This window comes from Mustela putorius, unplaced genomic scaffold (genome assembly GCF_011764305.1).
Source record: "Mustela putorius furo isolate JIRA1106 unplaced genomic scaffold, ASM1176430v1.1 tig00003834_pilon_pilon_pilon, whole genome shotgun sequence".
Taxonomy (NCBI): domain Eukaryota; kingdom Metazoa; phylum Chordata; class Mammalia; order Carnivora; family Mustelidae; genus Mustela; species Mustela putorius.
Window position 1 is genome coordinate 88,953,990 of NW_025421987.1, and position 16,173 is coordinate 88,970,162.

General features: G+C 40.2%; 1 protein-coding gene across 14 annotated transcripts in view; it reads left to right on the forward strand.

The window, feature by feature from the left end:
* LOC101676863 (LIM domain containing preferred translocation partner in lipoma) overlaps positions 1 to 16,173 on the forward strand; it is a 655,863-nt gene that overhangs the window by 383,774 nt on the left and 255,916 nt on the right. For all 14 annotated transcript variants that reach the window (XM_045088088.1, XM_045088086.1, XM_045088092.1 and 11 more), the window contains one exon: positions 12,866 to 13,555. In XM_045088088.1, coding sequence (XP_044944023.1) covers positions 12,866 to 13,555 — 690 coding nt within the window. The remainder of the gene's footprint in view (positions 1 to 12,865; positions 13,556 to 16,173) is intronic.

Genomic DNA, 16,173 nt, shown 5'->3' on the forward strand with positions numbered 1-16,173 from the left:
TTCTAATTCCAACCCCGTCAAGCCCTTGTCACTTGGGGTGAATCCTTCCTAAGCTGCATTTCCTGGAGGAAAGGTAGAAATGTGTGACTTTCGAATTCCTTCAAGCTCTTCTACTCCATGATTCTGTAGAGAGTATTGTATAATAATCCATAAAGAGTTCAACTTTTATTTCTTCTATCTCAAAAGTTTCCTTGTGCTTACATCTGCCCCAAACAACTCTTTACAGACTGTCTCTATTAAATTCTACCACCAATATGCAAATTGTAGCAATGAGAAACCCCTACAGGACCTGGGGCTTTCCTGAGAGAAGGGATCCACCCATTTATTCATCTTTTTGTATTTAATGACTTCTGAGTAGCACTAATCTACTGGAATGGTTGGTTCTATTATAGTAGTTGATTATAACCAAAAGCTACTGAACCACACTCACCACATTTCCTGTTACCTAACGCCAAGAAACCTAAAATACATAGACTAACTCAGAATATCTTTTTAATTAGATTGAATTATAGAACCCAGTATCATACCTAAATACTTATTAGTAACTAAGGCTTTGGCTTCACAAAGCCCCTCCTTTTGGAGGGGACCAAAAGGAGTACGGGACAGTTATAATTTAACCACCCAGTGCCATCGTTGTATTTTTTTTGTTGTTGTTGTTAATTAAACATCTCCCTCTCAAAGCATTTGTCAATAATACATTATGGAAGTAACTTTTCATATGTTGTACAAATGCTTATGCATTATGGGATGGTTAAATGCTAAATGCATTGTGTTGAATGAGAAAAATCAGTCTCACCCAGACGAAGGTTGGGGGTCCGGGGAAGAGAAGATTAAAGAAGGAATTGTGAAAAATGGATAAGGGTTATCATACGGGAAGTTTGGTCAGTTAAAGGGACATCAGTGATGGACACTTCACCTAGACCTAGAGAGACTCAGAACGGGCTTTCCAGAAGAGGCATCATTCATTTCAAACCTGAAGGATGAATACTCGTGGGGAGTTGAGAAGTGGGAGTGGGTTGGAATGTGTTCAAGCCAAGCAATCACAGTATGGCTGGAACATCCAGTCCCAGGGGAGGGAAGGGAGGAGACTAGGAAGCTGAGCCCTGGCTCTATTCGGGAGGGAATTTGGACTTCCTGATATGAGCAGTGAAAGTCTCTGGGAGATGTTAATAAAGGAAGATGATGATCTGATTTTAGAAATATTCTAAATATATTGGATTTAGAAATATTCTGTTTGCAGGATAAAGGATATATTAGAGGACAGTAAGAGCTCAAGTCTTAAAATGCATATATATATATATATATATATATATGCATATGTTTACATATAATAAGTATATATCATTACAGTCAATTAGGGCACCAGTGATGGTGGCCTGAACTGGGTATCAGTAAGTTGGCAGTGAGAACTGGAAAGGTTGTAGGTAATTAGGAGATAGAACCAATAAGCTTTGCTATATCAAGGGGAGAAAACATCATATGACTCTATTAAAACATCTAATCACATGACCGTGCATCTTTAAGATACCCCGGAACCTTAACATATTACTGATGCACAAAATTTCTGTCAGTATACATATGCACTCTTATTTTACTTTTCTTTATAGACTTATTTTGAATATGTGTTCCCTTGCCTACAAGCTGTGAACATTCCATCAGATTAGTGCGCCATGATTTTTTCAACCACCCTCTCATAGTTTGTAAATATACAATTAACATAAGTTATAGGTGTTTTAATGACTCCTTATTGCCAGTTTATCCACCAAAAGCATTATTCCAGCTTCCAGTGCTACCAGCCATGTGAAAACAAACCTGTACTATCATATTCCCACCGAGACTGTGTTTTATTGTTTCTTGTCTAATTAGCTCTACACCCAGTACTTTTCGCCAGACCCCTGACCTGATTGGGCAAGAGCGCAGAGGCCCCAGAAGGGGATGATTCTGCATAGGAGGTCGTTTGCTATGGAAATAGGCTCTTCTCTTGCTGGATTCCTAGATTATTGAACACACTCAGATTGAATTAAAGCTCCTTGCAATGGCATTTTATCCACAGCAGCCACGTGCGTGATCGGACTCAGTGTTTTCTCCTGGATGGGATTTGTATCAACAGCAGCCTTGAAGACCTCTCAAATTCAAAAGGGATGACATACCTACCATCTTATTTCACAGTTATTTGGGGGGAAAACTCTCCTTGAAGTACAGACTTTCTTGGTTTTAACATGATGACATACATGATCATTATTACGAACATGTAAGTGTGGGACCTCACCCAGATCATTGCTTCCCTGTCAGGAAGTTAAGGTTAAGAAATGAGGGCTTCCAAGGTAGCACCTTGATTTTGTTTCCAGGAAAACAAGAGGGTCATGCTGGCATTCGTGCCTTCAGTAGTCCAGGGAGCCCCCTGTCTTCAAAGTCTCTTGGGCCCATTCAGGAGTGTTGTGAGAAGTGATTCAGTGGAAAAGCTTCCGGGGGAGGCCCTCACTAGCTGTGGTTCATGTGTGTGTGGAACGCCGTGCTGTGACGTGAACAGGTGTTGATACAGTGCACAGAAGTAAGAGATTGCTGTCTGCATAGCTCTGACAGGAACTCCTGGGGAAGCGCGTGCACACATGCACATATGTGTATGTGTGTGGTTTAGGTGTGTAACAGCTGAAAATGAGTGTACTCGTAGTGTCTCTGTATTGGCAGTAATATTTTCAACTTGGTATTTCAAAAGTCATGTTTGAGATTGTTTTAACCATTCACCGGTTTTCAGCTACGATTTATGAGGTAAATTTTTTCTTTAATTTGGAAAATACAGGAAAAAAATATGAAGACGAAAACCCAAATTTCTGTTAATTGCATCTGTGGATGCAGTTTTCCACCTTTTAAAAATATTTTTAAAACATATCCTGTGTCTTATTATGTTCCTTTTTTCTCTACGTACACACACACACACATACAAGTTGGCAGACTATGCTAGGTTTTGGTATGTGTCAATTTTTAAAATAATTTATATTTAATGTACTTTTCATATATTATTTGAAATAATATATACACACAACAGGTGTACAAATACACTCTGATTAAAAAAAAGTAAATCGTAATTCTGTTAGAAACTTTGGGATATAGGAAGAATATAGACAGAATCCTAAAAATCACTCCCTTAAATTACCCACTCTTATTTTTTTTTAAGATTTTATTTATTTATTTCACAGAGAGAGAGAAAGAGCACAAGCAGGGGGAGTTGCAGAGGGAGAGGGAGAAGCAGGTTCCCTGCTGAGTAAGGAGTCCGATGCGGGACTCAATCCCAGGACCCTGGTATCATGACCTGAGCCAAAAGCAGAGGCTTAACCATCTGAGCTATCTAGGCACCCCACCCACTGTTATTATTTTGAGAAGAAATATTTCTAGTCATATGTATATGCATAGCATGTATGAAAACTGTAGATAGATACAAATATTGATTAACAAATTTAAAATGTTGCCTAACCTGATTTTACTATGTATAAAGTTATTGATATTTTAATTCTCATTTATTTTTATATTTTTTCTTTTTTTACCTTTTATTCTGTTAAAATGACAAAAACCCACATTTTTTAGACTATATTAAGTACATTAATATTTTCGTATGACTAACACCACACCACCATTTATCTCCAGACCTTTTTTTTTTTTAACCTTCCCCAACTGAAACTCCATACCCGTTAAATAATTACTCCCCATTCTTCCCTCCTCATCCCTCCCCGTTGACCCCATTGACCTTTCTGTCAGTGGTGAATGCCTACTCTAGATACCACCTGTAACCGGAGTCATTCAGTAGGTGTCCCTTTGTAAAATGGCTTAGTGCATCTTAGCACAATGTTTTCCCGTTCATTCACGTGTCAGAATTTCATTCTTGTTTCAGGCTGAGGAATACACTATTGTATATATATTTACACATTTTTTATGCGTTCAGCCTTCAGTGAATACTTGGGTTGCTGCCACATGTTAGCCATTGTGAATAAGGCCGTTGTGAACATGAGTGTGCAGGGTTCCTGCCTTCAGTTCATTTGGGGTATATAACCAGAAATGGGATTGGTGGATTGTTGCTACATTTTGAAACATTTAACAATATAGTTTTTTTTTTTTTTAAAGATTTATTTATTTATTTATTTGACAGACAGAGATCACAAGTAGGCAGAGAGGCAGGCAGAGAGAGAGAGAGAGAGAGGGAAGCAGGCTTCCTGCGGAGCAGGGAGCCCGATGCGGGGCTCGATCCCAGGACCCTGAGATCATGACCCGAGCCGAAGGCAGCAGCCCAAACCACTGAGCCACCCAGGCGCCCCAACAATATAGTTTTTAATTGCTGTATTGTATTCCATTATATGAATGCAACATCATATTAACAACTCCCATGTATTCATTATTTAAATTGCTTATAAGATTATAATCTTTCTTTTCCTGTATTATATTGCCATGAATGTTTCTAACCAAATGGTTATGGTAGCTTCCTTAGGTTAAATTCCTAGAAACAATAAGTATGGACTTTATCAGGACTTCTGATACACATATCACCAAATTAACCCAGAAACATTGTCCATTAGAGTTTATAGAACCAAACAAACACTGCCTTGGTCCGTAAGTCTAACTCATATAAATGTTGCCCTTTGGAAATAATTAGGGTAAGCCCCTCCTATTACTCCTACCTCCTACCTCCAACTGTACCCCCTTTATTCTGCTTTAATAATACTAATTTAATAATACCTAAGGAGACAGTTGTGAATTCTGGGTTCAACGAAGAATCATTTGCCCCTTTCCTTTTTAATTTTTAGATTTCACTCTCAAAGTGGGTGCATCTAAGATTATTTGTATCTAGAAAGACCTAATGAAAGATAATTTGTATCAATAGTGCCCCCCCCCATGATCCTTTTGTATAGCCAGATTTGAGAAATAGTTGTCCAAATGTATAGTAGTATGCTTATGCATTGTACTCTTGGTCTGTGAGGTTGTTTTCTAGCTCATGGAGTCATCTATCAAGTGGATAATGTGAGTGGCCTGAATGATTTGAGAAATTGATTTGCTGTGGGTTTTAATCCTGAATTCTGGGACTCTGAATCCTGGATGGCTTAGTCAGCAGGCAACGGTTGGACTCAGGGTTCTGAGTTCCAGCCCCACATTGGGCATGGAACTTACTTAACAATCAAGAAATGAATCCTGAATTTTGGAAGATAATTAGTAAGGGGACTAAAGAAATCAAAATAAAGTTAGTCCATAATTAAGGGCTTGAAGAAAACAAGGAATTGATTTTTTTTATTGAGCAAAAACAAGTAACAAATATGAGGAATGGTAGTGTAACTGATTTAGGTATGTTGTGTTTACATTTTTTTTGAATTGTACAAACTCAGAAACCAAGTCTAGCTATTTCTTTATCCAGCCATTATTTATTAAGTATCTACCTGGTGTGGATCCTTAATGATGAGCTCAGGCTCTTATTGGCCATTGAAACTCACTGTGAATATTCAGAATTTACTCTTAGAATTACTGGCTTGTTCGCATAATTGGAAATAAGATAAGTGTCATGAAAATAAAACTGAAGTTGAAATGCCCAGAATCTGTTCTAACAAATCAACCAACCCCCTTTCCAGGGTTTATCTGTTCCTTGTCTGTATGGAAATAACATTTCACATAGCTTCAACTATGTTGCACATATGATTGATTTCACATTCTGTGATTGTCATTTAGCATTTATATTTTCATTATCCGTCTTAGGCATTTTTCCACCTCAGTTGTAATAGCTGGAATCAAAATATATGAAGGGACTTTGAGTTTTATATAGTTGCTTTCGTGTAGGACTTTAGCTTTAGCATACATTCATTTTCTATTACCTTGGAAACTTTTCTTTCTTAGTAGAAACCTTTTACTTATCATACCAAGTTTTGTCCAAAAAATGTAATTAAGAATTCTCTGAGTGCAGTGACTCTGCATGTGTCTTTTTGTGGCTTTTAGCAACTAAGCTCAGCAACTAACACATAGCAGAATTTCAATTTTTTAAATTGAATAAATAGCTTTGATTAATTAAGTTTCTAGAGATTGGAGTATTGTGATTCCTTGGTAGTTCTAATGCATTTTGTCACAGTACATGTTGTTAATTATTATTTTAAAATGCATTAGTCTCCTTTCTTTCATGATAAGTTTATTTAAAATTTGGCCCCTGACTATTTTTGTAAGAGATTTGAGCCAGGATCAAGTAGAATTTGCATACACAATATAACCATCAAAATGAAAATAAGCATCTCAATGCTTCTTTGAAAGATAGTAGTAGTAATAAATTCACAAAGTAAAGTCATTGAACTATTTAGAGGAAGGGAGAGACTAATGAGATTACTGTAATTAAGCATGCATTAAATGCATGACAGAGTTTCTTGATTGTCAAGTAAGAGAAATGAGCTAGCTCATATTTTGCATGTTTGTTTATAATCTGACAAGAGAAATGAATTTTTTTTTGGAGTCTATTAGTCATTCATTTATTCAAATTCATGCATTCAAATATTTGTCAAATGCCTACTAGTGGCTATAATGTGAAAAAGCCAGATTTTTCTGGGTTTACTGGGGAAGCAGTAGTGGATGAGAGGGACGGTCTCTAACACTGTGAAAACAGGTACAAGTGTGAGACATGTAGAGGGAGAGTGCTCACTCTGCCAGAAGACTCAGTGATGGTCACTGAGCAGGCAGACACTCAAGTTGACACTTAAGGGGTTTTTAGGGATTAGTTCATTAGAATTCAGAGAGAGGTGGGGAACTAAATGGATGTAGTTTCTGAGATGAGGGGAGCTCGGTATAGTGGCTGTGAAAGAAAGTCGGTGTCAGAGAGTGTAGCTCTGTGTAGCTCTCAAGGAGAGGGAGAAGAGGGAGAGTCCAAACCATTCCCCCAAGCCATTGAAAACCCTTAAGCAGGAAAATAGTGTGATTAAATCTGCGTTTGAGAGATCGCACTGTCTACAGAATGAGGGATTCATTGAAGGGGGAACAACAGTACACTCTGGAAAACCTGTCTGGATGCTGTTGGAGAATTCCTGGTGACAGGGGATGTTATCTTGGAATAGAGTCACAGCAGAGGAAATGTGGAAATATTTGAGAGTCACAGAACTCCTTATTTAGGAACTAGAACCCCCAGGATTTAGTACTTGAATGGGATGTGAGGGAGAGGCTCAAGAATGACTCCTAGTGTTCTCATGTGAGCAACACCTGTGTGGATGAGAAAACCAGACGGAAAGCAGGAAGGGCAGATTGAAGGAAGATGACAAAACAGTTTTGAACGTGTTGAGCCTGAACAGCGTAAGAGACAAAGGGAGACCCATGAAATAAACAGCTGACTATCTGGGTCTGGTATTCAAAGTACTCTGAATTCTGGAGACAGGAACTCATGAGAATCTTTATAACGTTGGTTGTATTTTAAATTGTATATATAGGGTCCTGAAAAGAGTTAATAGAGAGGAGAGAGGAGGTCCTGTGTCTGATAAAGATGATCGTGATTCTGGAGCCATTGGGCAATATGTTGTCTACTGTCACTGGTAGCAATTTGAAAGCAAGATAAGTAAAGAACTTCTAGCAGAAACCTAGAAAGAGCCTGAATCCCTGCTGTCACTGTTGAGCAGACATATTAGTTCTTGGCTGCCTATTCCTGGATTATCTATTATGAAAGACAAGTCTCTGTCTGTTTGAGATCATGATAATTTGACTTGCTAGAGCTCACAGCTTGACTTCTTTCCAACTTCTAAAACATGCAAGTTGATTATTAAAACACCGTAAGGTAACTGGTTTAATGAGGGTATGTACAAAGTTCATGGGGAATATAACTTAAGGACCACAGAAAAAGCCTCAAAATCCTTCCAGCAACGTCAAGAATGACATTCGGGAAGACGCACCATTTGATCTGAGACTTGCAGAATAAGTAAGCAACTGCCCAGATGGCGGTGTTTGAGCAGCAGGGGAGCAACGTGGTAGAGAGTTGGATGGAACGGATCAGAGACTGTGGAAGGAGGTCCTGGCTGACAGATATGAGTACAGACATAACTGTCTGATCTATTCCAGTCTCTGCATACGCCTAAAATTGCTGGAGTGTGTGATGTGAGTGGTGGTGGAAAAAAGGAGGTGGCTGGACAGGGAGGCAGGGGCTAGACTGGAAAGTCTTTGCAAAGCCTATTTAAAAAATAAAACAAAACAAAGAGTGCAATGTCATAAAAAGAATTCAACACAAGGCAGTCATTTGCAGATGGGGATCAGGCTCAGTCATGTTAGATGACCCTGGTGTTATTGAAAGAAAGAAAGGAAAATGAAACTGGAGTCAAGTGCAAGGTTCTAAGAAATATGCGGACTTCCATAGAAGACATAGTAGTAGAGTAGAGTAGGGGCGTGTGTGTTTGTGTGCGCGCGCTGTGTGTGCACAGGCACGTCCAGGGAGTGGGTGGGCAAAGGCAAGAGAGACACTGAGGAACTGTAACTTGTTATCCTGACTTGGCTGTAAAGGAAGTCGAGGACCTGGCCCACAGGGTGAGCATAAGAGTTGCTGTCAGCACCCCTAGTCTTTTGTTGTCTTTATGGCCGCAGCCAGTTCTTCCCTGGTAATGGGAATATCCATTCAAAAGCTACTGATTATGTATTAGCCCTTCCACCTGACTAGAAACTCCCAGGGGACAGGGAGACATGCAACCCTCATCTGAGGATATTGCCCTTCTCCCATCAACCTCACAGAACTTTACATGTCCAAGATCCTTAGAGAATAATTAATGGAAAAATAACCCCATAAAAAGACTGTTACAGAGACTCAAGTCTCAGGGGATGTGTGTGTGTGTGTGTGTGTGTGTATATATATATATATTCATAATTTTAAAATGTGCTTGATTTTCAAAATAAAAATGTTAAATCATGATAAAACTTTAAGAATCTCTGCAAAAACAAAAAAGAAACGATATGCCAAAAATAAATACTCGGAAGTGCCAACTAATTCAGCAAGTAGAAAAGATTCACTATGTATTTAATTGAATATGTGGGCCAGGAAAATGTTGCCATAGCTTTCTTTAACTATGAAGAACATAAATAAATATGCCTTAAAATGATTCTTGTTCCTTACCCCTTCCACCTCCAATGAGGTAAAGAATGTAAAATCACAGGGGGAAAAAATATAGCTAAATGTGCTATTTTCACTAACGTAGTTATGATATAGGAAATACTCAGAAACATGCCGGCACATACACAGCAGAATTCATAATAACATTGTGAGAAACCTTCTCATCCCTCGAGGAGAGCTGTACTGGCGAGATATTTCCTAGAAGAAAGTGATGGCTATTGAATTTGTGCCCTGATGCCTTCCTTCAAAGACTTAGGGGATGTTTAAAGTGTGTGTGTATGTGTGTGTGTGTGTGTGTTTCTGGGTCAGGGTCTGGGTCTGGGTTCATCAAGAAAGAAGAAGAGAAAGAGAACTGGGGACACCTGGGTGCCTCAGTAGGTTAAGTTTGCTGCCTTTGGCTCAGGTCATGATCCTGGGGCCCTGGGATCAAGTCCCATGTTGGGCTCCTTGTCCAGCAGGGAGCCTGCTTCTCTCTCTGTCTCTGCCTGCTTGTGCTCTCTCTCTGACAAATAAAGAAATAAAATCTTAAAAAAGAAAAAGAGAATTATGTTGGAACAAAGTTTCTTCTAAAGAGTTAGGTTGTCATTAAGTCTTTTTGCTTTACTTTATCCATGTCATTGGCTTTCATTTTCAAATCGGTGACTTTTGAAGGATCTGCTCTGGGGGCAGACTTCGTTACAGCTGCAGCAGAGAGTGTGCCTGTCATTAGCCCAGTTGCTCAGTCACTGTCTCCATTTATAGTTGGGTTTGTAAAGTGTTCAAAATAGGAACTCTGGGTTTCTGCTGATCTTGAGTCATCAAAGAAAAGAAAAGCTTTATTCCTTCTTATATTCATTTCCATCGATGCTGACATTTTTTAAGACTGACATGGTTGACTAGGAAAAAAAATGACCTTTTTTTGGTTCAAATTGACTCTACTGTGGTTTCTACTACAAAATGTCAGGATCTTAACTGCATACTTATTTAGGAATTTCTTCAGGATATGTATTTTAATACATTGCTGAAAAGGAAATTGAATCTCTTTCTCTTGGGTACTACTGGAGCCATCTTCATGCAGAAGGGAAAAGCTACTCTGCCAAGACAATATTACTCAGGTTGCTTAAATTACAAAAGTAATTGGCAAGTTTGTCCCCTGAAAGGCTAGTATTAAAAGGGGGAGGGGATAAAAGATGGCTGTATTCAACAGCCTCTTGTAACTCAGAGAACTACACCTAGAATTACAAATTCCCCAGGAAAGTAGACAAATAGAATTTGAGACAACTAAAATGTGGATCAGAGCCGTAACAGTCGGGATCCCAACACAAATGGTAGTAAGCCAATTTGAGTAGAGAGGCCCATTTGAGTAGAGAGAAGCCTGAAGGGACAGAACCATAATCTGAAGCTAGCAGAGTCTGAGCTGTCATGTTGTCGAGGCTCACAGGGACAAAGAGGGAGAGCAGTGATTTTGAACCAAGAGGTGGTGAGTGTTGTAGAGGAGAGATGCTGGAGAGGACCAGTGACCTCCTAGGCTCACATCTGGGAACTTCACAGGTAGGTGGACAGAAGAAATGAGGCCCAAGAATCGATCCGTGTTTTTCATCAGGAGCACTGTTGCCATCTTGGGTTTGACAATGATGACAATTGCTGTCTGCCCATGCAGTGGTAATAGTGTCCCCTAGTCACCATGACAATCGAGTTATCCCCCCTCATCCCAAACTTCCCTGGTCAGTAGGTGATTTTTCTTCTCCAGGTGAGAATCACTATATGTTAAACAAATAGCCCTGATCAACGTAGATGACCAGAAAGCTATATGTCTGAATCAAAAGACTTGCATATTATGGAGGGGACAAGATAGCTACCCCATCTATGATCCCACATCCACATATCAGGCAGGAAAGAGGAAATGGGCAAAGTACGGATGATGTTTAATCAGGAGAGTGTCTGTTTTCCCAGAAATGCTTAGCGTATATCTTTTTGGTCAGAACTGTGTCCCAAGGCAACTCCTATCTACTACATAGCCGAGGGAAGTATTTTAAGTTGGGCACATTGTTCCTTGAATAGAATTGAAATTCTTTGAGTAATGAAGAAAGGAAGTAGACATGAAGAGGCAGTTAGCAGCGTCTTTCCCACGAGCTACATATCTTTAGTGTCTTGGTGTGGATGAATGACGCTAGAGTAATAGAAGGCCTTGCATTCTCTCTTTCTATGCATACATTAATTTGCTCAGGAATTAATAAACAACAGAATCAGCGTGTGGTCATTCCTTTGTTAGAGCAACAAATCTAATCTTTGTAACTCAGGGTAACATGAAAACATTCTGTCATGGGCACATTTTCGGATCCCTCATAGTGTAATGCCCGAGGATGGAAGTTTAAATCTCCAGGCTTTCCCCGGGCCTGGCCTTATCCCCAGCCCAACCAAGACATCTCATGTTTTGGCAGTGAGAGCTTTTCATCTTTGTGTCCTTAAACAGTCCTAGGATCTTCAGTAAGTGTTTCTGAATTGAATGAATGACTACAAGAGAAATCGGACAGATAGACAAGGAGGAGGAGTCAGCGTTTGAGTTATCTTTGGTCAATCACTCTTTGACAGGAACCTTTGTTCTAAAATTTAGCATCTTGGTTGGGCTGGGGGTGTTTCTCTCAATACCTCTCTTCACTTTAGTGTTTCTTTCCCTTGGCCCGGTCCTCTGTTCTCTTTCCCTGGTACCTCCTTTTAGATGAATGGTGACTAAGTCTTTGGGTAATTTAATTGAAATCACATTGTTTCGTTTATTTTTGTTGTTATTGCTAGTGTTTTCGGTTAAATTAAAATGAAAAATTGCCAAAGCCAATGTCATGAAGTTTTGTTTTTCCCCCTGTGTTTTCTTGTGTGTGTGTGTGTGTGTGTGTGTGTGTTTGTAGTTTTTAGCTCCAACACTTAGAGCTAAAAATTTGGGTTACTTTTTGTGTATAGTGTAGGGTAAGGATCCAAGGTCACTCTTTTCCAGTTTTCTGCACATCCAGTTTTCTGCACTGTTTGTTGAAAAGGTTATCCTTTCCTAACAAATGATCTTGGCACCCTCATCAGAAATTATTTGTGCATGCAAGAGATTACTTCTGGACTCTCTGTCCTATTCTTTGGGTCTGTGCATCTGTCTTGATGCCACTGTCATATTGTTTGGATTTTGGTGGCTCTGTAATAAGTTTTGATATTACACAGCATAAGATCTACATTTTGTTCTTTTTCAATATTGTTTTGGGTATTCAGAGTCTCTTCAGAGTCCATATGAATTTTAGGCTGAATTTTCTCTATTTTTATAAAATTGCCAGTGGAATTTTGCTAGGGATTGCCTTAAATCTGTAGAATACTCTGGGTATTATTAACCTATATTATATTGAGTTTTCCAGTCCATGAACACAGGATGTCTTCATATTTATTTATGTCTTTATTTCTGCAGTATTTTTACTTTTTCGCTGTAAGTCTTTTGCCCTTGTTGGTTAGCTTTATTCTAAGGTTTTTTGTTTTGTTTTGTTTTGTTGTTGTTTTTTTCCATTCTGATGTAATCATAAACAGAATCATTTCCTTAATTTTTTTTGGGGGGGGGTTGTTCATTGCTAGTACCGAAAAAATGCACCTGATTTTTGTGTGTGTTTGTGAATTTTCAGAAGGCAGGAACCATGCCTTATTTGTATTTTACAGAGTTAATACAAGATAATAATAGCAGTTGCTAATATGTGTTCATTTCTGTGTTATTATTTTTCATTGATGGTAATCTTTGTCCTTTTTATTTTTATCCTTTTCTCTTTCCTATTCTAGGGCTCTACTAGCTCGACAGCCTCTCCTCCAGTCTCCACCCCTGTCACAGGACACAAAAGAATGGTTATACCAAACCAACCGCCTCTAACAGCAACTAAAAAGTCTACATTGAAACCACAGCCTGCACCCCAGGCTGGACCCATCTCCGTGGCACCAATTGGGACACTAAAACCCCAGCCTCCACCGGTCCCTGCTTCCTATACGACGGCATCGACCCCTTCCAGGCCTACCTTCAATGTGCAGGTGAAATCAGCCCAGCCCAGCTCTCTTTATATGGCTGCTCCTTCATCAGGACAATTTTACAGCCAAGGCCCAGGACCCCAGGGCTATAACACTCCCCCAGTTTCTATTTCTGGGCAGTGCCCACCTCCTTCAACACGAGGGGGCATGGATTATGCCTATATTCCACCACCAGGACTTCAGCCTGAGCCCGGGTATGGGTATGCCCCTAACCAAGGACGTTATTATGAAGCCTATTGCCCAGCGGGGCCTGGCTATGGGGGCAAAAATGACACCGATCCAGCTTATGGTCAGCAAGGTCACCCAAACACCTGGAAGCGGGAGCAAGGGTATACTCCTTCTGGAACAGGAAACCAGAACCCCCCTGGGATGTATCCAGTTTCTGGTCCCAAGAAGACCTACATCACGGATCCCGTTTCAGCACCGTGTGCACCACCGCTGCAACAAAAGGTAGGGAGCTCGCTCACATAGTGATGGGATTGCAGGAGAATATATCGTGGTCTCCTCTCCCCAGAAAACAGAACCTAACGCAAAAGCGTTATGTGCTCCTTTTATGTCATTAGGAAGTAGAGTCCCAGAGAAGTTTGAGTGAAACAGGAAAGGGGCGGGGATCCTATGTGGAGTATGTTACCAGTCTGGCTACTGATTAGTATCAAGTACAACCAGCTGTTCAGTCTTGAGGATCATCTTCCAGAAGACTCTGTATGAACAGATCAGGATAGTCTGACCAGGGAGAGAAAGGGAAAATAGTTTATCATCCAGCTATTGTCTCCTGTTTGTCAAAGCTTTCCTCTGGGGATCAGAAACTTCCTCCCACTTAGATGTTCCATTTACTTGGGCTCTGAGTAGGGAGTAGATTCTGCAGTATCTCATACTTTACTGGGGGCGGGACGTTCCCAGGATTGTAGGGAAGTGGTGTATAGGGCACACGAGATATGGTGCTGTCAGATTGGGTTCAGGTAAAGTCAGTCAGAACCCCAGCCAAGGTGGTGCTTGGGGTTCTGCCTTAAGCAGAGTGAGCCCAGGGCTGCTGGGACAGAACAAGTGGCCCTGGGCCCAGGAGGTGGGTGAGGTCAAGGGGATTCAAGATATTGCAGACACCTCATCTAGTTTCCTTTGGGAAGGGGCTACAGTATAATGGCACTCGTTTTTTGGTCTCTTGTTGATCCCCATCACTGATCCTCTAGGAAGAATCTTCCTCTCCAGGCTTTAACTATATTAGTAAAGTTTTAAAAATCCTTTGTGACAGTGGTTTGACTTAATTGCAAGTATGCATGTCTTTTAAGTCAACGCGTTCAGTTACTTCCTATGAAAAGCTAAGATATAATACCACACATACCTACTCACCTACAACTTGGGTTGTCCATGAGTGCTAGAACCAACATGATGATGTTTCCTTTCACCCTGACAAGAGTAGCCAAGGAGAATTACTTGGAAGGGATGTGATGGAGAAACCAAGCTAGTTTCCAATTAACTGGGTTGGAACTGAGCCCTCCCTTTTAGCTAGAGCTTTGAAAATCAGAAACTGCAGAGTCCTTGATTAACTGAAAGTTAAATGGTAATTGTTGAGGTGGATTATGGAAGTACGGATATGTGCCATTGTGTAACCCTTTACCCATTTGAGATTGTCAATTTCCAGACATACCTAATCCCATTTTCAACATTATAACACAAATTTGTTAGGTCCTTGCTCTCCAGATAAGGTGTTTTACTTTTTTTTCATGTGAGAATCGTGATTCTCACATGAAAGCATCTGCTCTATTATGTCCCAAAAGAATTTCAGGTTCTTTAGCTGAAAGGAACCCTTCCCAGTAGGACCTGTGAGTAACTGGAGGCACCTGAAAGGAACCCTTCCCAGTAGGACCTGTGAGTAACTGGAGGCACCTGTTAACCTTGTGAATTCTCATTACTGAAAGTGGACCAGCCATCGTCATTCTCCAGCATGAAGATTCCAAATTACAATGATACATGTTTTTGAAACATTACTCTTGGAAAGCCCTTCTTTTCAAAATCTCTCCATGCGGAGAGATTTTATTAAGGGTTTTTTTTTTGTTTTCTGTTTTGTTTTGTTTTATTTTTTACAAGATTTTATTTATTTGACAGAGAGATCACAAGTAGGCAGAGAGGCAGACAGAGAGGGAGAGGGAGAAGCAGGCTCCCTGCTGAGCAGAGAGCCTAGTGCCGCACTCGATCCCAGAACCCTGAGACCATGACCTGAGCCGAAGGCAGAAGCTTAACCCACTGAGCCACCCAGGTGCCCCTTGTTTTGTTTTGTAAGTAAAGTTTATCCAGAATGGCCAAGCTGGATAGGCTTCCTCTTTATTAACATGACAGTTTTCAAGGAAGAGTTTTTCCAGGAGGACCTGAAAACAACCAGGTCAGATAAAAAGGGTGTTATTCAACTTTACCTCACCTTGGTATAACCAAAACAAATGATCCTATGGGCGATTAAGAGTTTAGGTTGGGAAAATTGCCATCAACACTTAAACTCATATAGACATGCCGTTTTGCCCTGTCTAGAGCAACTCGACGTTCCTGTGAGAGATAGGCCTCAGGTTATGTTACGCCAACATCCCACCTGGGAAAACAGACATAAGCCAGAGCAAAAGTATGTCTAGGTGGAAGGAATCATCTGGTGAGAAGGACTGAGCCAGGAGTTCCTCGTCCACCTTTTGAACCAATCCAGCATTGTAGGGAGAAAAAAATCAGCACCCATTGCAAGAGCTGGATCTACAATGTCAGGTGCAGCCACATGATTAACATTTGGTCTGCCCCTGCTAATCCAGTCAGGGTACAGAAATCAGCTTTGATGATCCACTCACCAGAAAGCGCAGAACTTCATTTTCCTTCTTAGTGGCACAAGGTCATGATTCAGGATGATCTACTACGTTATTATAGATTCTGGATATCTGGGGATTTCTTGTCCTTTAAATTTTTTGGAAATATTTAATTTATAACCATGCCATGCATTTTAACATCGTATTGTGCATTTTAAAAATGAAAATTAAATCCTGTATTTTTGCTGCCATTATAGAGAGGAGTGCTTAGAGGTTGGTATTTCGCCATCT